This window comes from Schistocerca piceifrons, chromosome 5, assembly GCF_021461385.2.
Source record: "Schistocerca piceifrons isolate TAMUIC-IGC-003096 chromosome 5, iqSchPice1.1, whole genome shotgun sequence".
Classification (NCBI taxonomy): domain Eukaryota; kingdom Metazoa; phylum Arthropoda; class Insecta; order Orthoptera; family Acrididae; genus Schistocerca; species Schistocerca piceifrons.
In genome coordinates, this window is record NC_060142.1 from 477,461,235 (window position 1) to 477,486,615 (window position 25,381).

The following is a 25,381-nucleotide window of genomic DNA, read 5'->3' on the forward strand; positions in this document are numbered from 1 at the left end:
TGACGACTGAGTACACGGAGACAGCACACAGGATGAGGTGCAAGGCGAGGTCCACAAGGGGTTGAACTCGGCAGTAGAACTGCTCTGCCTGGCTTACTGTCACACGCTGGTAAACATTTCCATCAGCTGGCCTGCCCCTGCAATATGTCACATGCGTCGCCTCACAGTCTTTTTCTGCACTAGTCCGCTGCAGTACACACACCAGCTCATCTGTCTAAATTGTGATGTCTGTTGGCAGGGATACTAAATCCCCCAACCCCTGAAAAGTCACATAGAGCCAATGTGGGCTTGGGCCGTGACATTGGCAACAGAACCAGAGAGGGTGTCGGAGACTCAGGCAGTGGACCGACCACCAAAGTAGGCAACACAGATGCTGCTGGCTCCACCAGAAGGATGGAAGTGGACCATTATCAGACACAATGGTCCTGGAGAATCCCTTGATGGCAAAAATGACCAACAACACATGAAGAGTGACAGTCAATGGCGTGCAAGACAGTCTAGCATCCTACACTAAATTTAAAAAGACATCACTCATCAACAAACACATGCAGCCCAAAAATGGACTCATGCAACCGACATGCATCTTGTTCCAAGGGAGCTCTGCGACCTGCTAACGGGAAAAGTGGTACAGTGATGCAGCCTTGTTCTGAGCACAGGTCCCGCAAGCCCACACCAGATGTTCGACATCGCGATCAACCACCAACCTGTAGATGTGACGTCACACCAATGCCTCCATACAAGTCATATCCCAATGTGACACATGCAGCAGCTGGGGTTTGAAGGGACACAACAATGGGGGAGAGGGGAAAAGGGGGGGGGGGGGGGACCAGCTAACAGGGCTGCTCCCCTGTGGCAAGAAAGAGGGCCCCTTGGATAACACTGATATGATCACATATGATAAAAACCATACACCATGCCGGATCAACACCCCAGGAAATACGGTCCAGCCAGCCCATCTGGACAGCCGAAATGATTTTACGGAAAAGTAGCTCAACAGCCATAGCGCTCATGACCTCTTACACTTTCTATGGAAAATCCGACAAGATATGCTGCAAGGTTATCATCCAACAGAAACACAAGAGCCTTCAGCCGATTGAACTCCAGATTGAGCCCCACCAGCAGTCGCAATAGCAGATCAACATTTGCATGCCGGACACTGAGGCAGGAATGAATGACATAGCAACAATTACTGAGCAAGAGGATCCACCTCTGCAATCGGTGGACAGTCCTATCTGGTATCTTGGAACGAGTGCCAAACAAGGAAACCAGTGGCTTGTGGATGGTGTTAAGGAGGAAACCCTGTCACACACAAGAAAACATGAAACTTTTTAATTCCGAAAACAATAGCCAGAAACCTCTTTCTTCACCTGTGAACAATTACATTGTGCCATGGAAAGTGTCTTTGACAAGTAAGCAATGGTCTGCTTGGTGTAATTTGGGTTAAAGATGGGACTGAACCACATCAACGCCATACTGGGACATGTCACACTGGGGTTAAAGGTTTCCCAATGTAAAAGAAGCCAAAAAGGGATAAGAGCACAACTACTGCTTAGGGCACTGAAACCCTGTTGACAATCTTCAGAATAAACAAGATTAATGCCATTTTGGCAAAGACATTTAAGGGAATGGCAGATGTGTGTGGCCTGGGGAACGAACTTAGCATAATATGAAAGCTTGCCCAAAAAAGACTTTAGCTCATTCAGGTTCTTAGATGTCGGCAAGTCGAAGATGACCTGGATGTTATCATCCATAGGGTGAAGCCATCTTTACTAAGCGTAAGTCCCAACAGACGGTACTCTCTAGGAGAAAAACTGCACTTTCTCAGCTCAGTGTGTGGCTACAAAATTTTGAACAATAACAAGGCGGTTTTATGAACTGGATCAACAACACACCTTACCTGGCAATGCAGTAAGAGCCCCCTTTCCGTAGATTAATCAAAACCGGCAAACAGAGTCAGTGGTAGCAGGGAAGAAAACTTCACAGCAGGATATTCTCCAGAAGACATTGGAAAACTCTCTGTAGATTTCAAAAATGGTATTCTGATGTAGAGCCCGCGGCCCAGATGTCACCAAGGTAGTTTACACAACAGGGTATGTCATGATCAAAAGCTCCAAATATCACTGATAAATTTCTGTCACAGAAGAGTTTCCAACAGGCAAGCAATTGAACTGGTTAAGCTCAAAGGGGGTTCTGTCAACAAACTCTAAGAAGCTACGACCAATGGCGACTGCAGGTACGCATCATGCAAGTCAATGCGTGAAAGATACTGGGCCCTCCAGTGCTGTTGGGCTTCTGAAACATCAACAGAGGGGTGGGCCACTGATTCGATGAAATAAGAGAAATAAAGCTCTGAGTCTAAATCTTGAAAAGGGACCGAATGAGACACTAAAAGAACTTTGTCAACTGTCTGGAAGCAAAAAACAAGAAAAAGCGGCTAACCTAAAAATATTTTGCAGCAATGGGAATCAACCACTAACAATGTAAGTTGCTGTTCCACTTTTTTATACCATGCAGAGACAGAAAGGAATACGCTGTTTATGGTATGATACAACTCATAGTAGCAGCTGTTGCAGTGCTGGGCAGCCCAAGAGTCTGTACATATCTAATTGCCACTCCCATGTTTACTTGAAATTCAGCCAGTCACCCATCCACTACCAGCATCAGTAAAACACGCTAGGGCAACAGATGCAGGCCGTCAGAGAAAATCCCAGATTTCAGTGAAAATTCAGGGACATCCAATGACCAATCAGCAACTCACTGACTGTCACGAATAGTTGCTACATGGCCTACCTGACAGCATTTACATTGTGTTAATACTTGTTCCACAGATCATGAATAAGACATTTCATAATGATGTGGAACATATATTATTATTATTATTATTATTATTATTATTATCATTATTATTTAGCATCACTCCTGCATATCTAAAAATTCATCTACTGAGTAGGAGGATAGGTCATTCACAAATTCTTTTAATTTCTTTTTAGATGCTGGTTGGCTATGTGTCACACTTTTACTGCTATTTGGCAAATGACCAATGATTTCTGTGGCAGCATAATTAACCCTTTTCTCTGCCAAGGTCAGATTTAACCCAGAATAGTGAAAATCATCCATTCTTCTAGTGCTGTAGCTATGCACTTTGCTATTATTTTTTAATTTGGATGGATAATGAAAAACAAATTTCATAAGTGAATATCTATACTACAAAGGTATTGTAACTATCCCGAGTTCCTTAAATAAATGTCTGTTAGGCTATTATTCTGATTACGTGCATTTGTGCAATGAATACTTTTTCCTTTAATGATGAATTACCCCACAATATAAGGCTATATGAAAGCAATGAATGAAAACACACACAGAAGGCAAATTTACTGATACATTAATCACTAAAATTTCCAATAACCCTGTTAGTATAAGCAGCTGAACCTAACCACTTCCGAAGATCATCAGGGTGTTTCTTCCAATTCAATTTCTCTTCAATGCACACACTCAGAAATTTTGAATGTTATGCCTTAGTAATAGACTTATGCTAAAAGTCTATATTTATCAATAGTGTTATGCCATTTACTGTACATAACTGTATATACTGTGTTTTCTCAAAAGTTTTGTGAGAATCCATTTGCAGAGAACCATTTAATAATTTTCTGAAAAACATTATTTATAATTTCTTCAGCTAATTCTTGTTTGTTGGGTGTGATTATTATACGTGTATCATCAGCAAAAATAAGTAGCTTTGTATCTTCATAAATATGGAGTGGCAAGTCATTAATATATGTTAAGAACAACAAGGGATCCAAGACTGAATGGGACATCAGGCTTGATACCTCCCCAGTTAGAGGACTCTGCTCTGCATACCCCATACGTGAGCTCCGAGATCAGGCAATCTAATTGAACATGCACCAAAAGACAATCAGGGCAGCACTGCTAGCTCACCCAATGAGTGGAAGGAGAGTGAAGTTGAGGAACTGAAAAATGCCATGGGCAGGAATTATAATGCTGTGAATGATGCAAACACACCGAGCTTGACAGGGGCGAAGAAGGGCAGCACTGTGACAACATAACACCAGAATCATCAACGGCGTCAACACAATGACTTGCTGGGAGAGTTGGCCACCTGGGAAACCCAAAGGGGCACTGGGGGCTGTTGACTGTGTACATCTAAGTGTGTCACATGAAAACTGTTGAATGTTCAGCAATCTGGGCAACATCAACTAAAGTAGAGTGGGATAATGCCACTGGCCCAGTCTGGTACTCAGGATCAATCATGCCCAGTTTGATACTGAGGATCAATCATGTCCCAAATCAGTTAGTCTGCATATGAAGTACCATACTCAAAATGACACTGGCATGAGACCCCACAAATCGGCAATCAAGGCCACACACGACTGCCTGGAGTGCTGGTTAAACTGGAACCATGTTGCCACTGCATGGATTTGACTTCTAAAATACTATGTAAGCAATCTGCAACATTCACCAAATGGGAGTTTTGGCAGCTCAGTGTGTGGCTTCAAAATTCTCGACAATAAAAAGGCAGTTTTATCAACTGGATCAACACTGGATCAACAATACGTCTTACCTGGCAATGCACAAAGAACCCCCCTTTCCAGAGACTCACCCAAACCGCCAAAGAGAGTTAGCAGCGTGGAAGAAAACTACACAACAGGCACCTCGCTTGCTACCTGTGTGGCAAGCCTGGATATAGGGAGGAGGAGGAGGGATTGGAAGGGGGGGGGGGGGGTAGTGTGGCAAACCAGGGTATCTGCTCCGAGTGGCAATTTCAGGGGTGCCAAATTCACATTCTCAAAGAAAAAAAACCTTGTTTCACAAAGTACCTAGCATCCAGGTACGTGATGTCTGTGCTATGGGAATTGTCATCCCTGTTGCATCTACAAATAAAAAGCTTTCCCACAGCCAAAAGGGGACAGGGCTATATTGAGCTAAGGCGAATAAACCTGAACAGGAGAATGCCAGTCGGTTTGTTTATGTGGTTGATTGTAGTTGTTAGTATTATTAGTGACATCCATAGACCCAGACTACTACAGCAGAAATTAATGACTAACAGGAATAACAGGTAATTACATATTATCTTCTCGGTGTACCCAAGAAAATGAAATTCTGACAGAAAATTTTTGCCAGATTGCTACACTACTAAGGGCCAGTTGCATAGTCCTCAGTCAGCAGATGCAGAGAGTGGAAAACACGTTGTACTAACATGTAGTAATGCCTAACCAGGGAATAAACGTGGCATAACTAAACCGGTGATTTAGTGAAGTTAACCAGAGAATACGTTTTGACAACAGCAAGAACAGTTACAGTATTAGTGATGACAAGATGGTTTGTTAGAATGAGGAAGGAGAAGAAATGGGGACATCACACCAAATTATGTGAGACAATATAATGATTCCAAATTTATATGAAAATTATGTACTACTACTACTACTACTACTACTACTACTACTACTTTTCGATCTCGTGCTTTATAAACTGGAGCATATGAGATAATGTGAAAGTATTTCCTAACATCAGACTTTTTGCTAGTAGTAGGCCTAATAGCATTTGATATTGGTATTTCATGTTATTTATGTAAGTGACATAAATGAAAATGACCATTTGTGACAAAACAGTTTTGCTTGTTTGGTGTGTTTTATCTACCAGACAGTAATGAAACAGACGTAATCAAATCGAGAAACCACACCACTCTTGGGTACTATTTGTATTAACAGCTTTTTCGGTATTAGATGACATTTTGATTTTTCATGTAGCAAAACGTTTGACGAATTTTGATGAGGTAATAGATTCTTTCCCAGAAAGGAAAGCACGCAGTGTAAAGCTGTAATAAGATTAGAGAGAAAGAAATGCTGGGACCTAAGGATTGAAGAAATGTGTACTGTCTTGCTTGTCTCTTGTCTTTACTGCTTTTATGTTTCCTACATTTAATTGTATGTCACACAAAAGAGAAAGTTATTAGCTAATACGCAAGAAAGAGAGAGAAATTTTCTGGTCACAAATAATCCCATCCAGTAGCAATTATGAGCTTGTTTTAAGGGGGGCAGGATGTCAAACCGGCCAACTGGGAGCAGGGGAGGACCACAGGACATTTTCATTTCCACTGTCCTGAATACAGGCTTGATGGTTTCCATTAAAAAACATACATGTTTGAATTTCACAGAGCAAAGTACAGTGAGGTGTGATAGAAGAATGGTGTGTAAAGAGGCACACTGCACTTTGGTACACTTAAGACCATCTTCAGAAAGATGTGTGCTACAAAATGAACACATTTTTGAAAAATCGATTTTTTTTTGACATCCTACCTCAAATGTTCAAGGGGGAGCGGGGTGCGAGGCCACTATCAAATTTTTGCCCTAGTCATAGATCCGGGGTCACTATGTGGCATGTTGTTGTTGTTGTTGTGGTGGTCTTCAGTCCTGAGACTAGTTTGATGCAGCTCTCCATGCTACTCTATCCTGCGCAAGCTGCTTCATCTCCCAGTACACACTGCAGCCTACATCCTTCTGAATCTGCCTAGTGTATTCATCTCTTGGTCTCCCTTTACGATTTTTACCCTCCACGCTGCCCTCCAATATTAAATTGGCAATCCCTTGATGCCTCAGAACATGTCCTACCAACCGATCCTTTCTTCTAGTCAAGTTGTGCCACAAACTCCTCTTCTCCCCAATCCTATTCAATACTTCCTCATTAATTATGTGATCCACCCATCTAATCTTCAGCATTCTTCTGTAGCACCGCATTTCGAAAGCTTCTATTCTCTTCTTGTCCAAACTATTTATCGTCCATGTTTCACTTCCATACATGGCTACACTTCATACAAATACTTTCAGAAATGACTTCCTGACACTTAAATCTATACTCGATGTTAACATATTTCTCTTCTTCAGAAACGCTTTCCTTGCCATTGCCAGTCTACATTTTATATCCTCTCTACTTTGACCATCATCAGTTATTTTGCTCCCCAAATAGCAAAACTCCTTTACTACTTTAAGTGTCTCATTTCCTAATCTAATTCCCTCAGCATCACCCGACTTAATTTGACTACATTCCATTATCCTCGTTTTGCTTTTGTTGATGTTCATCTTATATCCTCCTTTCAAGACACTGTCCATTCCGTTCAACTGCTCTTCCAAGTCCTTTGCTGTGTCTGACAGAATTACAATGTCATCGGCGAACCTTAAAGTTTTTATTTCTTCTCCGTGGATTTTAATACCTACTCTGAATTTTTCTTTTGTTTCCTTTATTGCTTGCTCAATATACAGATTGAATAACATTGGGGAGAGGCTACAACCCTGTCTCGCTCCCTTCCCAACCACTGCTTCCCTTTCATGTCCCTCGACTCTTACAACTGCCATCTGGTTGGGCACGAAGCAATTCTGCAGCTGGTTAAGCAGCATCTGCATCTGCTCATGCTGCTGCTGCTCCTTCTATATGTGCAACTGTTCCCGCCAGCACAGCACAGTAGAAATGATGGGCCCATCGTAGCCCAGAGAGAGAGAGAGAGAGAGAGAGAGAGAGAGAGAGAGAGAGAGAGAGAGAGAGCGAAGTGTCACACATGTAAGAACGTCCCTCATTCCATTCAGTACCTGCACAGCCAAACAATGCTGCTACCAACACTGTCAGCACAAGGTATTGTACGGACCAACGGTGGCTCAACAACAAGTTGGAGAGCACAACTACAGCGGAGGCAACAAAAACTTGCGGCTCAAGTCAACCTATGGGGAAGCAGAAAGCCTGAAACTGCAAAGAGACATGCCCAGGAATCAACAAGACACATGACAGGCATGGGCAGCTGACAACTGAACACAAACAAACAGCATATGGCACAACGTGCAAGTTGAGGTCTGCAGTGGTTGAACTCAGCGTTAGAACTGCCCCCTCCCAAGTTAACTATTCATCTACATCTACCTGATTACTCTGCTATTCACAATAAAGTGCCTGGCAGAGAGTTCAATGAACCAATAAAGTGCCTGGCAGAGAGTTCAATGAACCACCTTCAAGCTGTCAATTGCTATTGCCTGCAGGTGAACACTTCTATCAGCAGGTCTGCTCAGACAACTCATCATGTATTCCCTCCAGCGTATGCCTTCCATACCAGTTGTCTGCACTAATCTGCTGTGCTACCCATGCCAGCACATCTGCATCCATAGCAATGTTCACTGGCAAGGATACTAAAGAAACAATGGGGTGAACTGAAACGAAACTTTCAAAAAAGTTCTATGCTATCGTGTCAGATGACAAATAAGAAAAGAATTCAAATAATTGCTTGTCTATGTTGATAATGTACCAATCTAACAGAGAAATTATGAATTTCGATGTTGGTGACACTGTCAGTAGGTGTTCTGTTCACTCTCGGACAAACATTCAACACGGTACTGAATTTATTTACTATGAATTTTTCCCGAGGGCATGCAGCTTTACTGTATGATTAAATGATGATGGCGTCCTCTTGGGTAAAATATTCCGGAGGTAAAGTAGTCCCCCATTCGGATCTCCGGGCAGGGACTACTCAAGAGGACGTCGTTATCAGGAGAAAGAAAACTGGCATTCTACGGATCGGAGCGTGGAATGTCAGATCCCTTAATCGGGCAGGTAGATTATAAAATCTAAAAAGGGAAATGGAAGGGTTAAAGTTAGATATAGTGGGAATTAGTGAAGTTCGGTGGCAGGAGGAACAAGCCTTTTGGTCAGGTGATTACAGGGTTATAAATACAAAATCAAATAGGGGTAATGCAGGAGTAGGTTTAATAATGAATAAAAAAATAGGAGTGCGGGTTAGCTACTACAAACAGCATAGTGAACGCATTATTGTGGCCAAGATAGACACAAAGCCCATGCCTACTACAGTAGTACAAGTTTATATGCCAACTAGCTCTGCAGATGATGAAGAAATTGATGAAATGTATGACGAGATAAAAGAAATTATTCAGGTAGTGAAGGGAGACGAAAATTTAATAGTCATGGGTGACTGGAATTCGTCAGTAGGAAAAGGGAGAGAAGGAAACATAGTAGGTGAATATGGATTGGGGGGAAGAAATGAAAGAGGAAGCCGCCTTGTAGAATTTTGCACAGAGCATAACTTAATCATAGCTAACACTTGGTTCAAGAATCATAAAAGAAGGTTGTATACCTGGAAGAATCCTGGAGATACTAAAAGGTATCAGATAGATTATATAATGGTAAGACAGAGATTTAGGAACCAGGTTTTAAATTGTAAGACATTTCCAGGGGCAGATGTGGATTCTGACCACAATCTATTGGTTATGAACTGCAGATTGAAACTGAAGAAACTGCAAAAAGGTGAGAATTTAAGGAGATGGGACCTGGATAAACTGAAAGAACCAGAGGTTGTACAGAGTTTCAGGGAGAGCATAAGGGAAGAATTGACAGGAATGGGGAAAGAAATACAGTAGAAGAAGAATGGGTAGCTCTGAGGGATGAAGTAGTGAAGGCAGCAGACGATCAAGTAGGTAAAAAGACGAGGGCTAATAGAAATCCTTGGGTAACAGAAGAAATATTGAATTTAATTGATGAAAGGAGAAAATATAAAAATGCAGTAAATGAAGCAGGCAAAAAGGAATACAAACGTCTCAAAAATGAGATCAACAGGAAGTGCAAAATGGCTAAGCAGGGATGGCTAGAGGACAAATGTAAGGATGTAGAGGCCTGTCTCACTAGGGGTAAAATAGATACTGCCTACAGGAAAATTAAAGAGACCTTTGGAGAGAAGAGAACCACTTGTATGAATATCAAGAGCTCAGATGGCAACCCAGTTCTAAGCAAAGAAGGGAAGACAGAAAGGTGGAAGGAGTATATAGAGGGTTTATACAAGGACGATGTACTTGAGGACAGTATTATGGAAATGGAAGAGGATGTAGATGAAGACGAAATGGGAGATAAGATACTGCGTGAAGAGTTTGACAGAGCACTGAAAGACCTGAGTCGAAACAAGGCCCCAGGAGTAGACAACATTCCATTAGAACTACTGATGGCCTTGGGAGAGCCAGTCATGACAAAATTCTACCACCTGGTGAGCAAGATGTATGAGACAGGCGAAATACCCTCAGACTTCAAGAAGAATATAATAATTCCAATCCCAAAGAGAGCAGGTGTTGACAGAAGTGAAAATTACCGAACTATCAGTTTAATTAGTCACAGTTGCAAAATACTAACGCGAATTCTTTACAGACGAATGGAAAAACTGGTAGAAGCGGACCTCGGGGAAGATCAGTTTGGATTTCGTAGAAATGTTGGAACACGTGAGGCAATACTAACCTTACAACTTATCTTAGAAGAACGATTAAGAAAAGGCAAACCTACGTTTCTAGCATTTGTAGACTTAGAGAAAGCTTTTGAGAATGTTATCTGGAAAATACTCTTTCAAATTCTGAAGGTGGCAGGGGTAAAATACAAGGAGCGGAAGGCTATTTACAATTTGTACAGAAGCCAGATGGCAGTTATAAGAGTTGAGGGGCATGAAAGGGAAGCAGTGGTTGGGAAAGGAGTGAGACAGGGTTCTAGCCTCTCCCTGATGTTATTCAATCTGTATATTGAGCAAGCAGTAAAGGAAACAAAAGAAAAATTAGGAGTAGGTATTAAAATTCATGGAGAAGTAGTCAAAACTTTGAGGTTTGCCGATGACATTGTAATTCTATCAGAGACAGCAAAGGACTTGGAAGAGCAGTTGAACGGAATGGACAGTGTCTTGAAAGGAGGATATAAGATGAGCATCAACAAAAGCAAAACGAGGATAATGGAATGTAGTCAAATTAAATCTGCTGATGCTGAGGGAATTAGATTAGGAAATAAGACACTTAAAGTAGTAAAGGAGTTTTGCTATTTAGGGAGTAAAATAACTGATGATGGTCGAAGTAGAGAGGATATAAAATGTAGACTGGCAATGGCAAGGAAATCGTTTCTGAAGAAGAGAAATTTCTTAACATCGAGTATAGATTTAAGTGTCAGGAAGTCGTTTCTGAAAGTATTTGTATGGAGTGTAGCCATTATGGAAGTGAAACATGGACGATAAATAGTTTGGACAAGAAGAGAATAGAAGCTTTCGAAATGTGGTGCTACAGAAGAATGCTGAAGATAAGGTGGGTAGATCACGTAACTAATGAGGAGGTACTGAATAGGATTGGGGAGAAGAGAAGTTTGTGGCACAACTTGACTAGAAGAAGGGATCGGTTGGTAGGACATGTTTTGAGGCATCAAGGGATCACAAATTTAGCATTGGAGGGCAGCGTGGAGGGTAAAAATCGTAGAGGGAGACCAAGAGATGAATACACTAAGCAGATTCAGAAGGATGTAGGTTGCAGTAGGTACTGGGAGATGAAGAAGCTTGCACATGATACAGTAGCATGGAGAGCTGCATCAAACCAGTCTCAGGACTGAAGACCACAACAACAACATGAATTTTACTTGTGAATACCAATCTAAATTGTGTTGTTTTAAGTACATGGTAAGCAAATGTACAATACTATTTGATTAACCAAAAATTAAATTTTAAGGTGTACTTTAATCTGACTCTTGTAACTGAAAATTTGGGGTTGTATTTTCAGAATTAGTGGGGTGAACAGAAATAGTAATCATCAGTGCTTCTTCAGAAGAAGAACAAGAATTTGACAGCAATGATGAACCACCTTCCACTGTTCTCAATCCAGGAGATTAAGCTAAAGTATATAGAAAAAGTAAGCAGTCATTTAGATTGTATACATGTAAAATTTTATTTAGAAGTAAAAAGTTATATTGTTGTTCTTTTGAAAAAACAAGGCCGATTAAACACGTTTATTTTAACAGATGAGGAGTCATTTTTTCATCTGTTGTTCAAAGTTCTTCATTACTTCTGGGGGAATGACTTGTAGACTCAAACACATCATTTTTAACATGATGTCAGTGACTTAACGGATTAACAAACTAACCAAGCTCATCATTTCTAATGTTACAATAAATTAATAAAAGATGCAAAAATTTTAAATTGGAAAACAGAATAAAAACACAATTCATGCAATATTTTAAGTCTGTATTGAATATATATATATATATATATATTTTTTTTTTTTTTTTTTTTTTTTTTTTACCAGATACATTTTGTTTCTTATTCTCCCAGACACAAAACAGATTTTGACATGTCCCTACTCATCCCAAAGATGAATAAATAGAAAAAATAGTAAGTTTAACACTGACCGGTGAATAGAAATGCCAAGATTTTTATTTTTAATGTTATAAAAACACGAGTTAGATCCTAAATCTAATTATAAATTACACGCAAGACCTATAATCCGATATAATTTTGCTTTTCATATTTCTTTTCAAAATTATCAAGTTGAAAACTGTTTCTATTCACCCCATTTTACAATGTCTATTCCAAACATAGCTTTTGAAAATGTACGTGGTGGCTACGACTTCAATGTTCTATGTTTCTTACAGCAGTTCACAGGTTGTCTGCAAGCAAATTTGCAACACTGGAGTATGTGCATGCATTACAACTAAGTAGATATCTCTTAGTTCATTCTAGCTGTCAGGAGTCTATACGTCCATAATTTTTTGAAGAAAGTGGAGTGCCTTCGTCTACCTGAAAACGTAAGTTCCTGGTTGATTTGTAAAGTAATGAATATTACTTGTTGCATGGCCTGTTTCAAAATGTTTGTGGCCGGTATTGTTTTAATGGACAGAGAGCCATAAGCAGGTGCAGAGAGTGGTCTCTGAGATTGGTTATACAAGAAGTAATTTTTCACTCTTCCTTGGAGCTGAAATTCCCTTGCGGAATGAAACTCAAAACTTTGCTTTTCACAAGAAATGCTCTTGCCAACTGAGCTGGCCATGCATGATTCATGAGCTGCGTTCACTTAATCAATTCTGTCACTACCTCTCTCCTGTTTTCCAAACTTCACATAAGCTCTCCGGAATGCTTTGCTGGGGCAGTACTTTTGAAGAAATAATGTCGCAGGGAAATGGTTTAATGGCAACCAAGGTACGGTTTACAGACTGTTGTCAGTTTCACACTGCAGTGGCTTGTGCATTGTTTCAAAATATCGTGGCAAGTTAAAACTGTGTACTAAAGAAGGACTTGAACCCAGAACATTGTAAGAGCACTCCCCGTGATATGCAATCTTCCTGGGCCTTGGCCCTTGTGGGAATGTTATAACTGCTTCGGTCAATGAGAGCAATAGGGGCAGACAGACACCATTAATGTTTTAAGACTGGGCAATTAATATTTACTCACATGTTCTACAGGTACAAATACAACACAATGTTTCATCAATAAGTGAAAACAAAGAAGATAGGAGGAGAGGAAGAAGAAATTCCTGGTGTTTGAAACATATGGACAAACACCAGTGGCAAGTTGAAGTGCCGAGCTGGACTGTGGGAGTACTTAGGTTGTGTAAATAGTAGTGTACTGCCTTTGAAAAGCGGGTATCTGGTTTAGAGCCCCATCTGGCAAACAGTTTTAACCTGTCACAGATTTTCAATTCAAAGTACAAACTGTCTGACTTCTTCTGAAAGAAGACTGTAAAAAAAAAAAGCTACAATCAAGAGAATGAAAGAGGAGAACAACAGGCTGTTAGTTTTATACAAATTAAAAATGTATAGTTATGAAGATGAAAGATTAATTAAAGTTTAGGGAAATAATGTTACTATAAGTAATATGTGGAATTATACAGCTAATAACTCTGTGGTAGAGAACATTGTGTCAAGACTTCACACAGATCACTCTCTTTATATGAGTGTATTCATTTCTGTGTGCATTCTTGAATCAATAACTATGATAAGAGGAAGAATAAATAAATACATTGAAGGGCATAAAACTGCCGAAGGAAAGAAATTAAGATCTAATATTTAAAAAATCTGCTATCTTCAGCAAATATTGGTAAATATAGTGTAGTTAACCAAACTAAACTTACTTGGCACTCGTATTTGTACACACAATATACTCCACTTCATCAGTGTATGGGTTAAGGAAGGCAAAAGCAGAAGTCCGTAGCCACACCCATTCTCTGCTCTTTGCACGAAAACGATACATGACTGACATGACCTGTCCTTTCAGCTTCAGAACTGCAAGTAAACAAAATAGCAGTAGACATTTTAAATATACAAAACAAAATTGTGGTATATACCAGAAATTATGATACTTTTTTACTAACTGATTTGTGGTTTCTTGGTTAAATGTTGTACAGATTCAGAATTTTATGACATGTGAAAGAATAACAGTAAACATAAACACTGCAGGTACTGACGCAAATTACCATATTCAGCAGTACCTGTTCTAAAATGTGATGACAGATTTGTAATTAAAACAGTTACAAATCGTAAACAATATAATAAAACCAGTAAAATTAAAAAAAGCTCAACTTCTCTCTAGTTATGAGCATTTATACTTTCACAAATGGTTCAAATGGCTCTGGGCAGTATGGGACTTAACATCTGAGGTCATTAGTCCCCCAGAACTTAGAACTACTTAAACCTAACTAACCTAAGGACATCACACACATCCATGCCCGAGGCAGGATTTGAACCTGCGACTGTAGCAGTAGCGCAGTTTCGCACTGAAGTGCCTAGAACCGCTCGGCCACCACGGCCGGCTATACTTTCACACCTTTCTCATTTATGAACCTTATATTACATTTATTTCTTTTTAACAACAATATTATGAAACAGACAGATTGCTACTCACAATATAGAAGAGACACTGAACTGCACACAGGCACAATGAAAAGATTGCAAGACATTTAAGATTCTGGTCAAAAGGTCTTCTTCTCATACAGAAAACACATGTGTAGGACACCAGTCTCTGGCTGTGGTGGCCAGACTGTAGACAGCAACTGTGCCTGATGGGAGCAACACTCTGGCCTGGGTGTGAGGGCAAAAAGGAGGGGAGCTGGGTAGGGGTGGGGGAAGGTGTGAAGCTGCTTGAGGGAGCGTGCAGGGACATGGAGGGGAAAGGGTACGGTTGCTAGGTGCAGTTTGGGGGGGAGGGGGGGGGGGGAGAGCAGAAAAGGAGATAAGCAGAAAAAAAGTAGTGGGTGCATTGGTGGAATAGGCACCTATGTAGTGTTGAAGTGGGAACAGGGAAGGGGATATATAGGTGGACATGGACTAGCAAAGATTAGGGTAAGGGGGGTTACGGGAGAATAGGATAGTTTCCACTGTGCAGTCCAGAAAAGCTAGTGTTGGTAGGAAGGATCCAGATAGTTCAAGCTTTGAAGCAGTACATCATGTAGGGCAGCACCTTCAGTAACTGGCTGGTCCAGTTGTCTTCTGGCCACAGTTTGGCAGTGGGAACTCATGTGGACAGACAGCTTGTCAGTTGTCATGCCCACGCAGAAAGCAGCACAGTGGTTGCAGCTTAGTTTGTAGATACATGGCTGCTTATATAGGAATGACACAGGAGTGTTGATGGCATAGGAGATAACTGTGAGGAGACTGTGGTAGTTGGTGGTGGTGGGAGGACATGTGGGACAGGCATGGCACCTACGTCTATTGCAGGGTTATGAGCCATGAGACAAGTTATTGGGAGCAGATGTGGAGTAGGGATGGACAAGGATATAGTGTATTTTTGGTGAGTGGCAGAATACCACGGTGGGAGTGGTGGGATGGATAGTGGGTAGGATATTCCCCATTTCAAGACATGAAAAGAGGCAGTCACAATTCTGGCCGAGAATATGAATCAGTTGTTCCAATCCTGGATGGTACTGAGTCATGAGAGGAGTGCCCTTCATGGCTGAATGGTACGTATATGGGAGGTGTTAGGTGACAGGAGAAACAAGACATGGGAGATTTGTTACTGTACAAAGCCTTTGGTATATTTGGAATCGAAATGCTCATCACCTAAATGCAAGCTCTACCCCATAAGTCCTCCTCCTCCTCCTCTTCCTGCACCACCACCACCACCACCACCACCACCACCTGTTCCACAGACATCTTCTATCTCATCAAAGACAGGGCTAACTGTGAAAGCAGCCATTTGACCTCTAAACTAAACTGCAACCACTGTGTTGCTTTCTATGTGAACATGACAGCTAACAAGCTGACTCTGCATGAATGACCATCAACCTACTGTAGCCATGAGACAGCTAGACCAACCAGCTACTGAACATGCTGCATAAACTGACTGCAATTGTTACTGCAAGAATAAATTACAGCAGAAAAACCCTTTGTGGAGGTAATACCAACAGATGTCCCTAGATCACAGGACGAGGGAAAGTTCGAGAACTGCATTGAATAGTGATCTTTTATTCATGTATTAGTTGCAGCTGTTGCGTATGACCTACACCCGAGAAGGTAGCACACTGCATTTCACTACTGTGCAAGCACAGCACTGTGGAAGAGTTGGAGGGGGGACAGTGACGCCTGACCACATGGTGGGGAGCAGTGAGCAGGCAGCAAATTTCATTGTGCTGCCAGCTATGGGAGTCTATATTGCATACTTTGGCTGTTTATGAACATCTGCCGTGTTTAAACTGCAGTTGGCCTGAATCCATCTGTACTCAGAATCGAATAGTCTTTAAAATTGGACAAATACTCAACAACAGCGTACAATTCTGAAGGAGGTGCTGAAAGTCTAGATTGAGGCCAGTTCCATATTTTCATATTTCATGCACCAATGTTGTCAACACGCACAGTGAGGTATGATGGGAATGATAGGGAGTGTGGCAGTTCCTTGTTTTACAAAGCCAATGAGAGAGCGCTGGGCACAAGGTATATTTTGAAGCAACAGATACTGCAACATTCTCACATCAATAAAGAAGCGAAAGCCACTATGTTTCAGATTCCACTGTAACCACAACCACAGAAATCGCATAATATCTGGAAAAATAGCCAAATATTTGAGACAACAAAGATATAAGTTTCACAGCTGTCCTGTTTGGACAGTACCACAGGCTGCAGCCCAAGTAAACAAAAAACGCAGTAAAGATAAAAATGAATGTAAACCATTTCTTTTTGTCTATTTTATTACTCATTGCATTATCAAAATGTGAACAATGAATAAATGGTCTAAGTATCGAATAGGTGTAATGTTACTTGTTAGCAAAGACCTCATGTCGACATAAGTTTGTAATTTTGATTAAACAGAATACATTCAAAAACTTTTTTCTCACAGAGCATTAAAAACAAGGGGGGGGGGGGGTCTTATATTCAGGGTCATCTTATACTCAGGTAAACATGGTACATTAGATCTTTGTACCACATGTTCCATTTAAGCTAAATAGTGCAAGGAAGTGAATGCTCCTTGAGAATACAAATAACAATAAGAATAGAGAGAGTAATTACCTGAGGACACAATCTTCCAACAATTAAGCTGATAAAGGAACCTCTTGTCCATGTTAATATTGCTCCACCATTGGTAATTATTTTCCTATAATTATTATTAGCTTTCTGCTTGAATATATGGATAGCAAGTGTTACTGACAGTCTCTCATTACAAAAACAGTTAATATTTCTTCGGTGTTGTTCATGCCAAACCACTCTCACACTGCTTCCTAAATTGCATTACTGCTTGTTATCTTATTTGCAAAACACAATTTCAGCATCAAGAAGTCATTCCCAATAGTTAACCTTTTTTATGAACCATGCTAGTACTTGGTACAACTTCGCCTAACAAGGCTGGTGACAATTTCCTTTTACTTAATTATGGTTTACTTGATTACCAATAGAACCTTGGTTCGATTCCCATTTGTTATGCTGCTGTTTCCTTTCAATAGATATCTTTAGAGAAATAAAAACAGTGCGATACTTTTCCATTATGCACGATCATGGTCGAATGCCATATTTAACTGACTATAAGATGCTACTGACTATAAGACACACCTTAATTTTTCTTCTTAAAAACATAACATTTTTATCAATGATATGGATATAATAGAGGGAAACATTCCACGTGGGAAAAATATATCTAAAAACAAAGATGATGTGACTTACCAAACGAAAGTGCTGGCAGGTCGATAGACACACAAACAAACACAAACATACACACAAAATTCAAGCTTTCGCAACCAACGGTTGCTTCATCAGGAAAGAGGGAAGGAGAGGGAAAGACGAAAGGATGTGGGTTTTAAGGGAGAGGGTAAGGAGTCATTCCAATCCCGGGAGCGGAAAGACTTACCTTAGGGGGAAAAAAGGACAGGTATACACTCGCACACACACCCATATCCAACCGCACATACACAGACACAAGCAGACCCACATCCTTTCGTCTTTCCCTCTCCTTCCCTCTTTCCCAATGAAGCAACCATTGGTTGTGAAAGCTTGAATTTTGTGTGTATGTTTGTGTTGCTTCATCGGGAAAGAGGGAAGGAGAGGGAAAGACGAAAGGATGTGGGTTTTAAGGGACAGGGTAAGGAGTCATAAATATGTCTGCTTGTGTCTGTATATGTGTGGATGGATATGTGTGTGTGTGTGTGCGCGAGTGTATACCTGTCCTTTTTTCCCCCTAAGGTAAGTCTTTCCACTCCCGGGATTGGAATGACTCCTTACCCTCTCCCTTAAAACCCACATCCTTTCATCTTTCCCTCTCCTTCCCTCTTTCCTGATGAAGCAACCGTGGGTTGCAAAAGCTTGAAATTTTGTGTGTGTGTGTGTTTTTTTATTGTGCCTATCTATCAGCGCTTTCCCATTTGGTAAGTCATGGAATCTTTGTTTTTAATATATTTTTCCCATGTGGAATGTTTCTTTCTATTTTATTGATAGAATAGGTTGTTTGTTCCGTAAGATGGGAATGCACACCAGCTTTCAATCTGGCATGCCACACAAAAATGTAACCTGTTTACCCAGCTGGGAATTTACAAAAGCTAGTGTGGCACTCATGACAATTTCTACATCTGACGGATGGGCAGATCATTTAACAAGAGATTCAGGAAACACATTCTTCCTAACGACAGCAATGCCTCGTCATTGAAGTCTCACCTACACAGTAAGAGCCATGTTACAAAAGACACTGATGACACTCTGCATATATTTCTTAAAGTTGATAAAAATGTCTCATGAATATTTTAGAAAAGATTGAGATTTATAACCATGTTAATAAACACCCAGAACAGATTGAAAACAAAGAGACGAAGTTGAAAAATAACTGATGTGTAGACCGTTTCTGTACAACTTTTGAAACAGGTACAATTTTATGCTGTTTTCCCTTGGGCTAAGAATGGATTTTCCTACCTATAAAAGTGTATAAGATTTAACTTTTTATAATAGACCTTCCTGCCACAAGTGGCTTCAAATATAATTGTTGCCAATTATGTGAACCTTCCTCCTACGAATGGTGTATGATTACCAGATACTTGAGGCAGTTTTGTTTTATTGTGTTGTGTCCATATTTGTATCCATTTTAACCTTTTGTTTATTATCTATACTAAAGTTTTAAAAGTATCCCTTTTGCAAGATAATATGCAGCAATTATATGAAATTGTCTCACTGGCTGTGCAAGCATAGCATGCAGTCACCTGTCAAACTGGCAAAAGACTTTGAGAATACTGTCTTTGTTTCAAACATGTAATTTTTTTTCTTTTTTTTTTGCCGACTTTTTACTCCCTCTCATATGGAATGGAAAGATTTTTTACATAACTTTTAGTTTAGGAATAGGCAGTAAAGCCCTTGATCAAGTGTTTATTTCTTTTGTTTAACCGTAAAGATGACTCATTGTAGTGCCCCCAGAATTTTACGAAAGTCTGGAGACACTTGTGTTCCAGCCGTTTCAAACACGTGTTATTTTAAAGCAGGGCGTAAGGATGAGCATGGGATACTGCACCCATTTATTGTATGTGCAGGCAAAACTGGAAGGGTGATAATTCGTCGGTGCTGGCAAGTGTTCAGCACGACCTGCCAAGAATAAGAAAATATGGCCCGGAACCTCCGTGGCCAGCTGCAAAGCGTAATGTAGCATTGTATTGTTAAAAAACAAATGGAGAAACTCAAAATAGTGATTGTTTATTAGACGTTGAACTGCGGTTGAGAGTACGTGGACTGGACGTGGATAGTCAGCCGTGATAAAAGCTTATGTATTAATTGTGTTCAAAAATGTGTAATTAACTGATTCTGGGTGCCCGGTAATGTGTGGGCTTACGTCATAAAGTTTAGTTGTTTTTTTGTACAAAGTGGAAATAAATATGTTCTGGTACATTGAATGATATTCCAAGGGTAGCGTATTTTTTAAATAAGAAGAGAGAGAGTGAGAGAGTGAAAATTTCCCCTTCCTAGCAGTGAAATCTTCGGAGAAGTGTCCAGTGCTAGCAGGAGACATCGGCACTGCAAGAAAGCAGAACCAGCATTCTTCAACAAGTAAGTCCATGAAAACGCTTAAGCTGTATAGAGAGAGCTTAACATTACACCGTGCCACTGCAGCAGACAGGCACTATGAAAATACTGTTACACATTAATAGCTTTCGGCCAAAGTCTTCTTCAGCACAGAAAACACACACACAAGCTAGCACACCTCACACATGCATGACCACTACCACTGGCAGCTCCGACTGGAATCTGATAGGAGTTGCCGGTGGTAGCCATCATGTGTGCATGAGGTGTGCTTGCTTGTGTGAACGTGTGTGTGCTTTTATCACTGAAGAAGGCTTTGGTCAAAAGCTATTAATGGCTAACAGTCTTTTCGTTGTGCCTGTCTGCAGCTCAACAGATCATCTTTACGGTGAGTAGCGATCTATCCTTTTCCAAATATTGTTGACATTCCAGCCTGGAGTTTCCATTGTTTGATTTTCTTTTGTTTACACAATTTTTTTTCTCTGATGACACAACTGTACAGTTAAATTTGCTGATATGTATGCCATCTGATTTTTAGATGTTGATAATATCATGTGTAGTTTTGTTTTAAATGGGACCCAACAGATTCAGTGTGACTGATGCTGGCACATCGACAAAGACATGTTAAGTGTTGCATTTTTTTCATTTTACACATCTGTGTAAATAAGTTTTAATGTAATCTGAAGGTAATACCAAATGTAATTCATATCATTATGGTTTTTATCTGAACTGTGTTAACTAGTGATGTATATGCAAGTTGTGCCAATTATAATCACGTTTATAAGCAAACCTGGTGATAGCTTTAGGTGAAATGTAAGATATGTGATTACAGTTTTTCACTGTGACGGCGGTGTTTACAAGATTTTTATGTATATTTCTGATTTTATTTTTCTATTCTTGAATCTGCTATAACTTTTGTCATTTGTTTCACTGCCAGGCAGCTTTAAAATGTTCAAATGGGTGAAATTAGCTAATAGTGAAAAAAACCATCAAATAAAGTGTTTATTTCAAAAATAAAAACAGTATACACAGAACAAGAACTTATCTGAAGAAAGAATTATAAGGGCAACATTGAGTTAAAATGACTGGCATTGGTAGGAATTTGGAGCTGACAATCTACTGGCCACTCCACGAGGAGAGGAGTCTATATCACTAAACATTAAGACATGGGGCAGGGAGTAACACTGCTTCAGCAAAACAACTTCGCTCACTGCCTCAACCATTCCAGGAACTTGCTGGCAGTGTTTGGCTACACACATGAACAGCCCAGATCTGAATACCTGCAGTCAACAGGACCAGTCAGCGCACTGGTCACATGTCAGCACAGCCCTTAAGTCTCCAGCTAATACCATCATTTAACATTCTGTGAGTCTTTGTGTCACTTGCAATACACTCAGTCAAGAGGACAGCAGTCTTTGACTAATCATGTTGTCAGTGTGGGTATGTCCGTATTTGTTCTGATAAAGCAATTCGTTAAGCATCAAACATTGTACAACATACATGTATGAATGGGGACATTGCGGTCTACAGTGGCTGGTTCCATCAATCCTCAGTAAGATATAAATAACGGCTCTTCCCAGTTCTTGGTAAATTCATCCATTTGTGTGTGTGTGTGTGTGTGTGTGTGTGTGTGTGTGTGTGTGTGTGTGTGTGTGTGTTTACTGCTGTTTGCAAAAGCATCAAAGCCACCAAAATCTGTGTGACTAACTGCAAGGATAGCTACAGTCATCCAAGTACTACCTCCAGAAACAGAAATTACAGGAATAGAAAAACCAAAATACCATTCTCTAAATACATTGTGCATTGGGACCCACAATAATGTGTTGTTTATCTGGGGCACCAGTAACTACAATTGTAACTGCTTTCAAGCTCCTGTAAACAGGAAAATAAGGTTGACATTTTCTGAAACATTTCCTTACATTATCTGATAACAATCTGTGTTACATGGAACATTATATTCCTAAAGATTATGACTTTTCAAGTATGTGGAGCTCACCTTGTTCAAAGCTTTCCTTCATGTGTGTTTGGTCTTCTGGATGAAAAAACTCAAAACATGACTTTCCTAAAAGTTCTGGTGGTGCATACCCCAACAATCCCATTACCCTCTGATCGACGAATGTGAATTTTCCCTCCGCAGAATGTCGAGAAATGAACTCTGAAACACAACATTCAAAAATAAAAAGATTTGCAATGAATATGCTGTTCAAGATTAATGTATACTTAATTATAAGGTGTGTGTGAAAAGTAGTGAGACTGACAACACTGCAAGTGACGTGGCAATGCTGCATTGCTCTACTTGTGTAGAGCGCTGTGATCATCCATTCCCGATGCTCAGTTTCAGTTTCAGCTCAATACAGCCATCACGTGATTTCTGAGAGCACAATCAGTGAATCTGTATTTTTGTTACATGTTACGAAAGCGATACTGCGGAATTCAGAGCAATGTTATACCAGCAAGCTTTGTGTTAAACTTGTGGAATTGGCAAGTGTGACCTTTGAAAAGTTGAAACGAGCCTATGGGGAACACTTATTATCTAGAACATAAATTTTTCGCTGGCTCAAATCATTTTTGGAAAGCTGAGAACGAGTCGAAGATGAATCTCACTCAGAGACACCTTCAACTTCAAAAACTGATAAAACTGTTGAATGTGTGCGTTCTCTTGTGACACCAGACCAATGTTTAACAACAAGGACCTGTTAAACACTTTCACCATATATCAAATTCTGATCAACGTTTTGCACATGGGAAAGGTTTGTGCCAAAATGCTGCCGTAAAACCTAACAACTACGCTGAAGGTCAATTAAAGAAATGTGTGCATTGATCTTCTCAAGAGGATTGCCAATGACCACAAACGGTTCAGTCAAGTGATCACAGGTGATGAATCCTGGATTTTTTAGTATGATCCTGAGACAGCAAAGTGAGGAAGGGCAAATCCAACCCATAACATATGCATGAAGTGATACCACTCGCAAGTTAAATGGGACAGTTTATTTTAATTCTGAGCAGTGATCAGAAAAATTCTAGGTTCTTTGATGACATGAAAAGAAAATGACTTATTAAACAGCAAAGGACCACATCAAATAAGTTTGGGAGAATGCATTGGGCTTTGGGAAGAATGAAAATAAAGTAATTTCTGAAGAGGTCCAAATTATACAGATGAGATTAATTCATCTGCATCATACAAGTACATTGACATTTGGGATTACAGAAAGATTTCCTTCTGGGCCACTCATTCACAAATACAGATTGAAGGCAACTGCATGAGACTCATGGTGGTTCTATGAATGTGTTCCTCAAAGTAAAAGTAGTTTGTATGATGGGACATACAATGAAATTGATAGGAAGTAACAGAAATGAAAAGTTTTCAGAATGAAAAAAATTTTGTTACAGCAACTCCATGGAAGCAGGCGAAAGGAGCTGTCACCTGATGTCACAAACATACATGTGATTGGCAACAAGGCAATGAATACAGTTCAATTTTTTTCACTTTTCATACACAACACTGTTTTCAAAAACTGTGTCTGATACTGAATCTGTCTACAATGAACTTAAAAAATATCAGTGTTCAGCAAAAATTGGCATACCTGCATTGCTATTGGAACCAGTAAGATCACTCGTGTTGGGAGTGGAAGTAACCTGCAGCCTGCCAATAGCCACCAAACAGCAATGAGAACCATGCCCATCCTCTTCACCACCTCGGTCCATTTGTACACCTGGTGATGACAGCAGCGAATTTTAACATTATTAAGATAATCTCTGTTCTTTACAAGGTGAGCAAAGAAAGTCATGGAATTACCTATAATGAGTTTACAGTAGAGCAATAATATACTGTTTACATTACTAATTCATTAGTACTACAGCTTCATTACATATTGGATGTAGTTTATTTCCATGCATTTTTCTCTTTCTCTCCTGTGTTGTCATAAATTTCCAGCCATTTTATTATTCTCTACAGGAAATGTAAGATAGTAATTTCCTGTGATGCTATTTATAAGCATTGTAAGACTAAAAGAGAGAATAGGTAGACTCACACACACACACACACACACACACACACACACACACAGAGAGAGAGAGAGAGAGAGAGAGAGAGAGAGAGAGAGAGAGAGAGAGAGAGAGAGAGAGAGAGGGGGGGGGGGGGGGGGAAAGAAGGGGGGATAGAAGGAAGGAAGCTACTTTAGGATTTTTTGTGCTGTCTGCATTAGAGATGGAGTGCAGGCTTGGACTGGAGAAGGAAATTGGCATTACCCCTTCAAAGTAATCATCCCAGCATTTGCTTAATAGATTTAGGAAAGTCACAGAAAACCTAGAACTGGATGATTGGGAGTGGATTTGAACCGTTGACCTCCTGAATACAAGCTCAGTCTTGACACTGTGCAACTTAACTAGGAGAGAGAGGGAGGGGGTTGCACATTTAGATATGAGATAAATACATGATAATAGATATTAAATGCTACCACATAACCTTGTGCATTATATTTTTAATCGTCTGGTGCAGGAATACGATATATACTTTAAGAACAGAATTAAATGCAGTTTTCAAAAAGCTGCCATAACAGTCCAGGAATAACTGAAAATACTTCATGAATGTGTATTCATATAGTTCCTGCTGAAGTATGTTTCTTACCTGTTGGTGGCCAATTCTTAATGTAACCTGTGCAATGCACAACAGCGTAGTTTTGGCCATCACGGGAGGGACCAAGGCTGTTACGTTGTTTTAGCCTATTGAGATGTCCAACTGCCATGTTCTCTGCTGCTATATTTCCCACCTTCATGCGGCAGATGAAACCCCTTCGTGACCCCATGCACAACCTCATGGAAGCTGTTAACAAAGAAAACCACAAGTCCTCAATATACTTCTAGAAATCATGCCAGAAAATTTGACATAAGAAACAAAAAATATATCTGAATCTGCTTAACAGTAGAAGTGAACCATCAAAGCCAGGAACTTTCATTGCTATGACATTGCTGATGCATAAAGATACCGTTAGCTATAGCATCTAAACAGAAAATGCTACTTTCTCTAATAGACAAATATTAATAACCGATCATTGGCTTCAATCTGAATCTAACAGAAAACTTAAATATAATCATAACTCAGAATTAAAAGTGTGTTAACACT

At 40.0% G+C, this 25,381-nt stretch overlaps 1 protein-coding gene across 2 annotated transcripts in view; it reads right to left on the minus strand.

Annotated features, from left to right (window-relative positions):
* Positions 1 to 25,381, minus strand: part of LOC124798710 (aryl hydrocarbon receptor nuclear translocator homolog) — a 530,653-nt gene that overhangs the window by 20,043 nt on the left and 485,229 nt on the right. For both annotated transcript variants that reach the window (XM_047262226.1, XM_047262225.1), the window contains 4 exons: positions 24,887 to 25,081; positions 23,844 to 23,972; positions 22,256 to 22,414; positions 13,917 to 14,067 (listed from right to left, as the gene is read on the minus strand). In XM_047262226.1, coding sequence (XP_047118182.1) covers positions 13,917 to 14,067; positions 22,256 to 22,414; positions 23,844 to 23,972; positions 24,887 to 25,081 — 634 coding nt within the window. The remainder of the gene's footprint in view (positions 1 to 13,916; positions 14,068 to 22,255; positions 22,415 to 23,843; positions 23,973 to 24,886; positions 25,082 to 25,381) is intronic.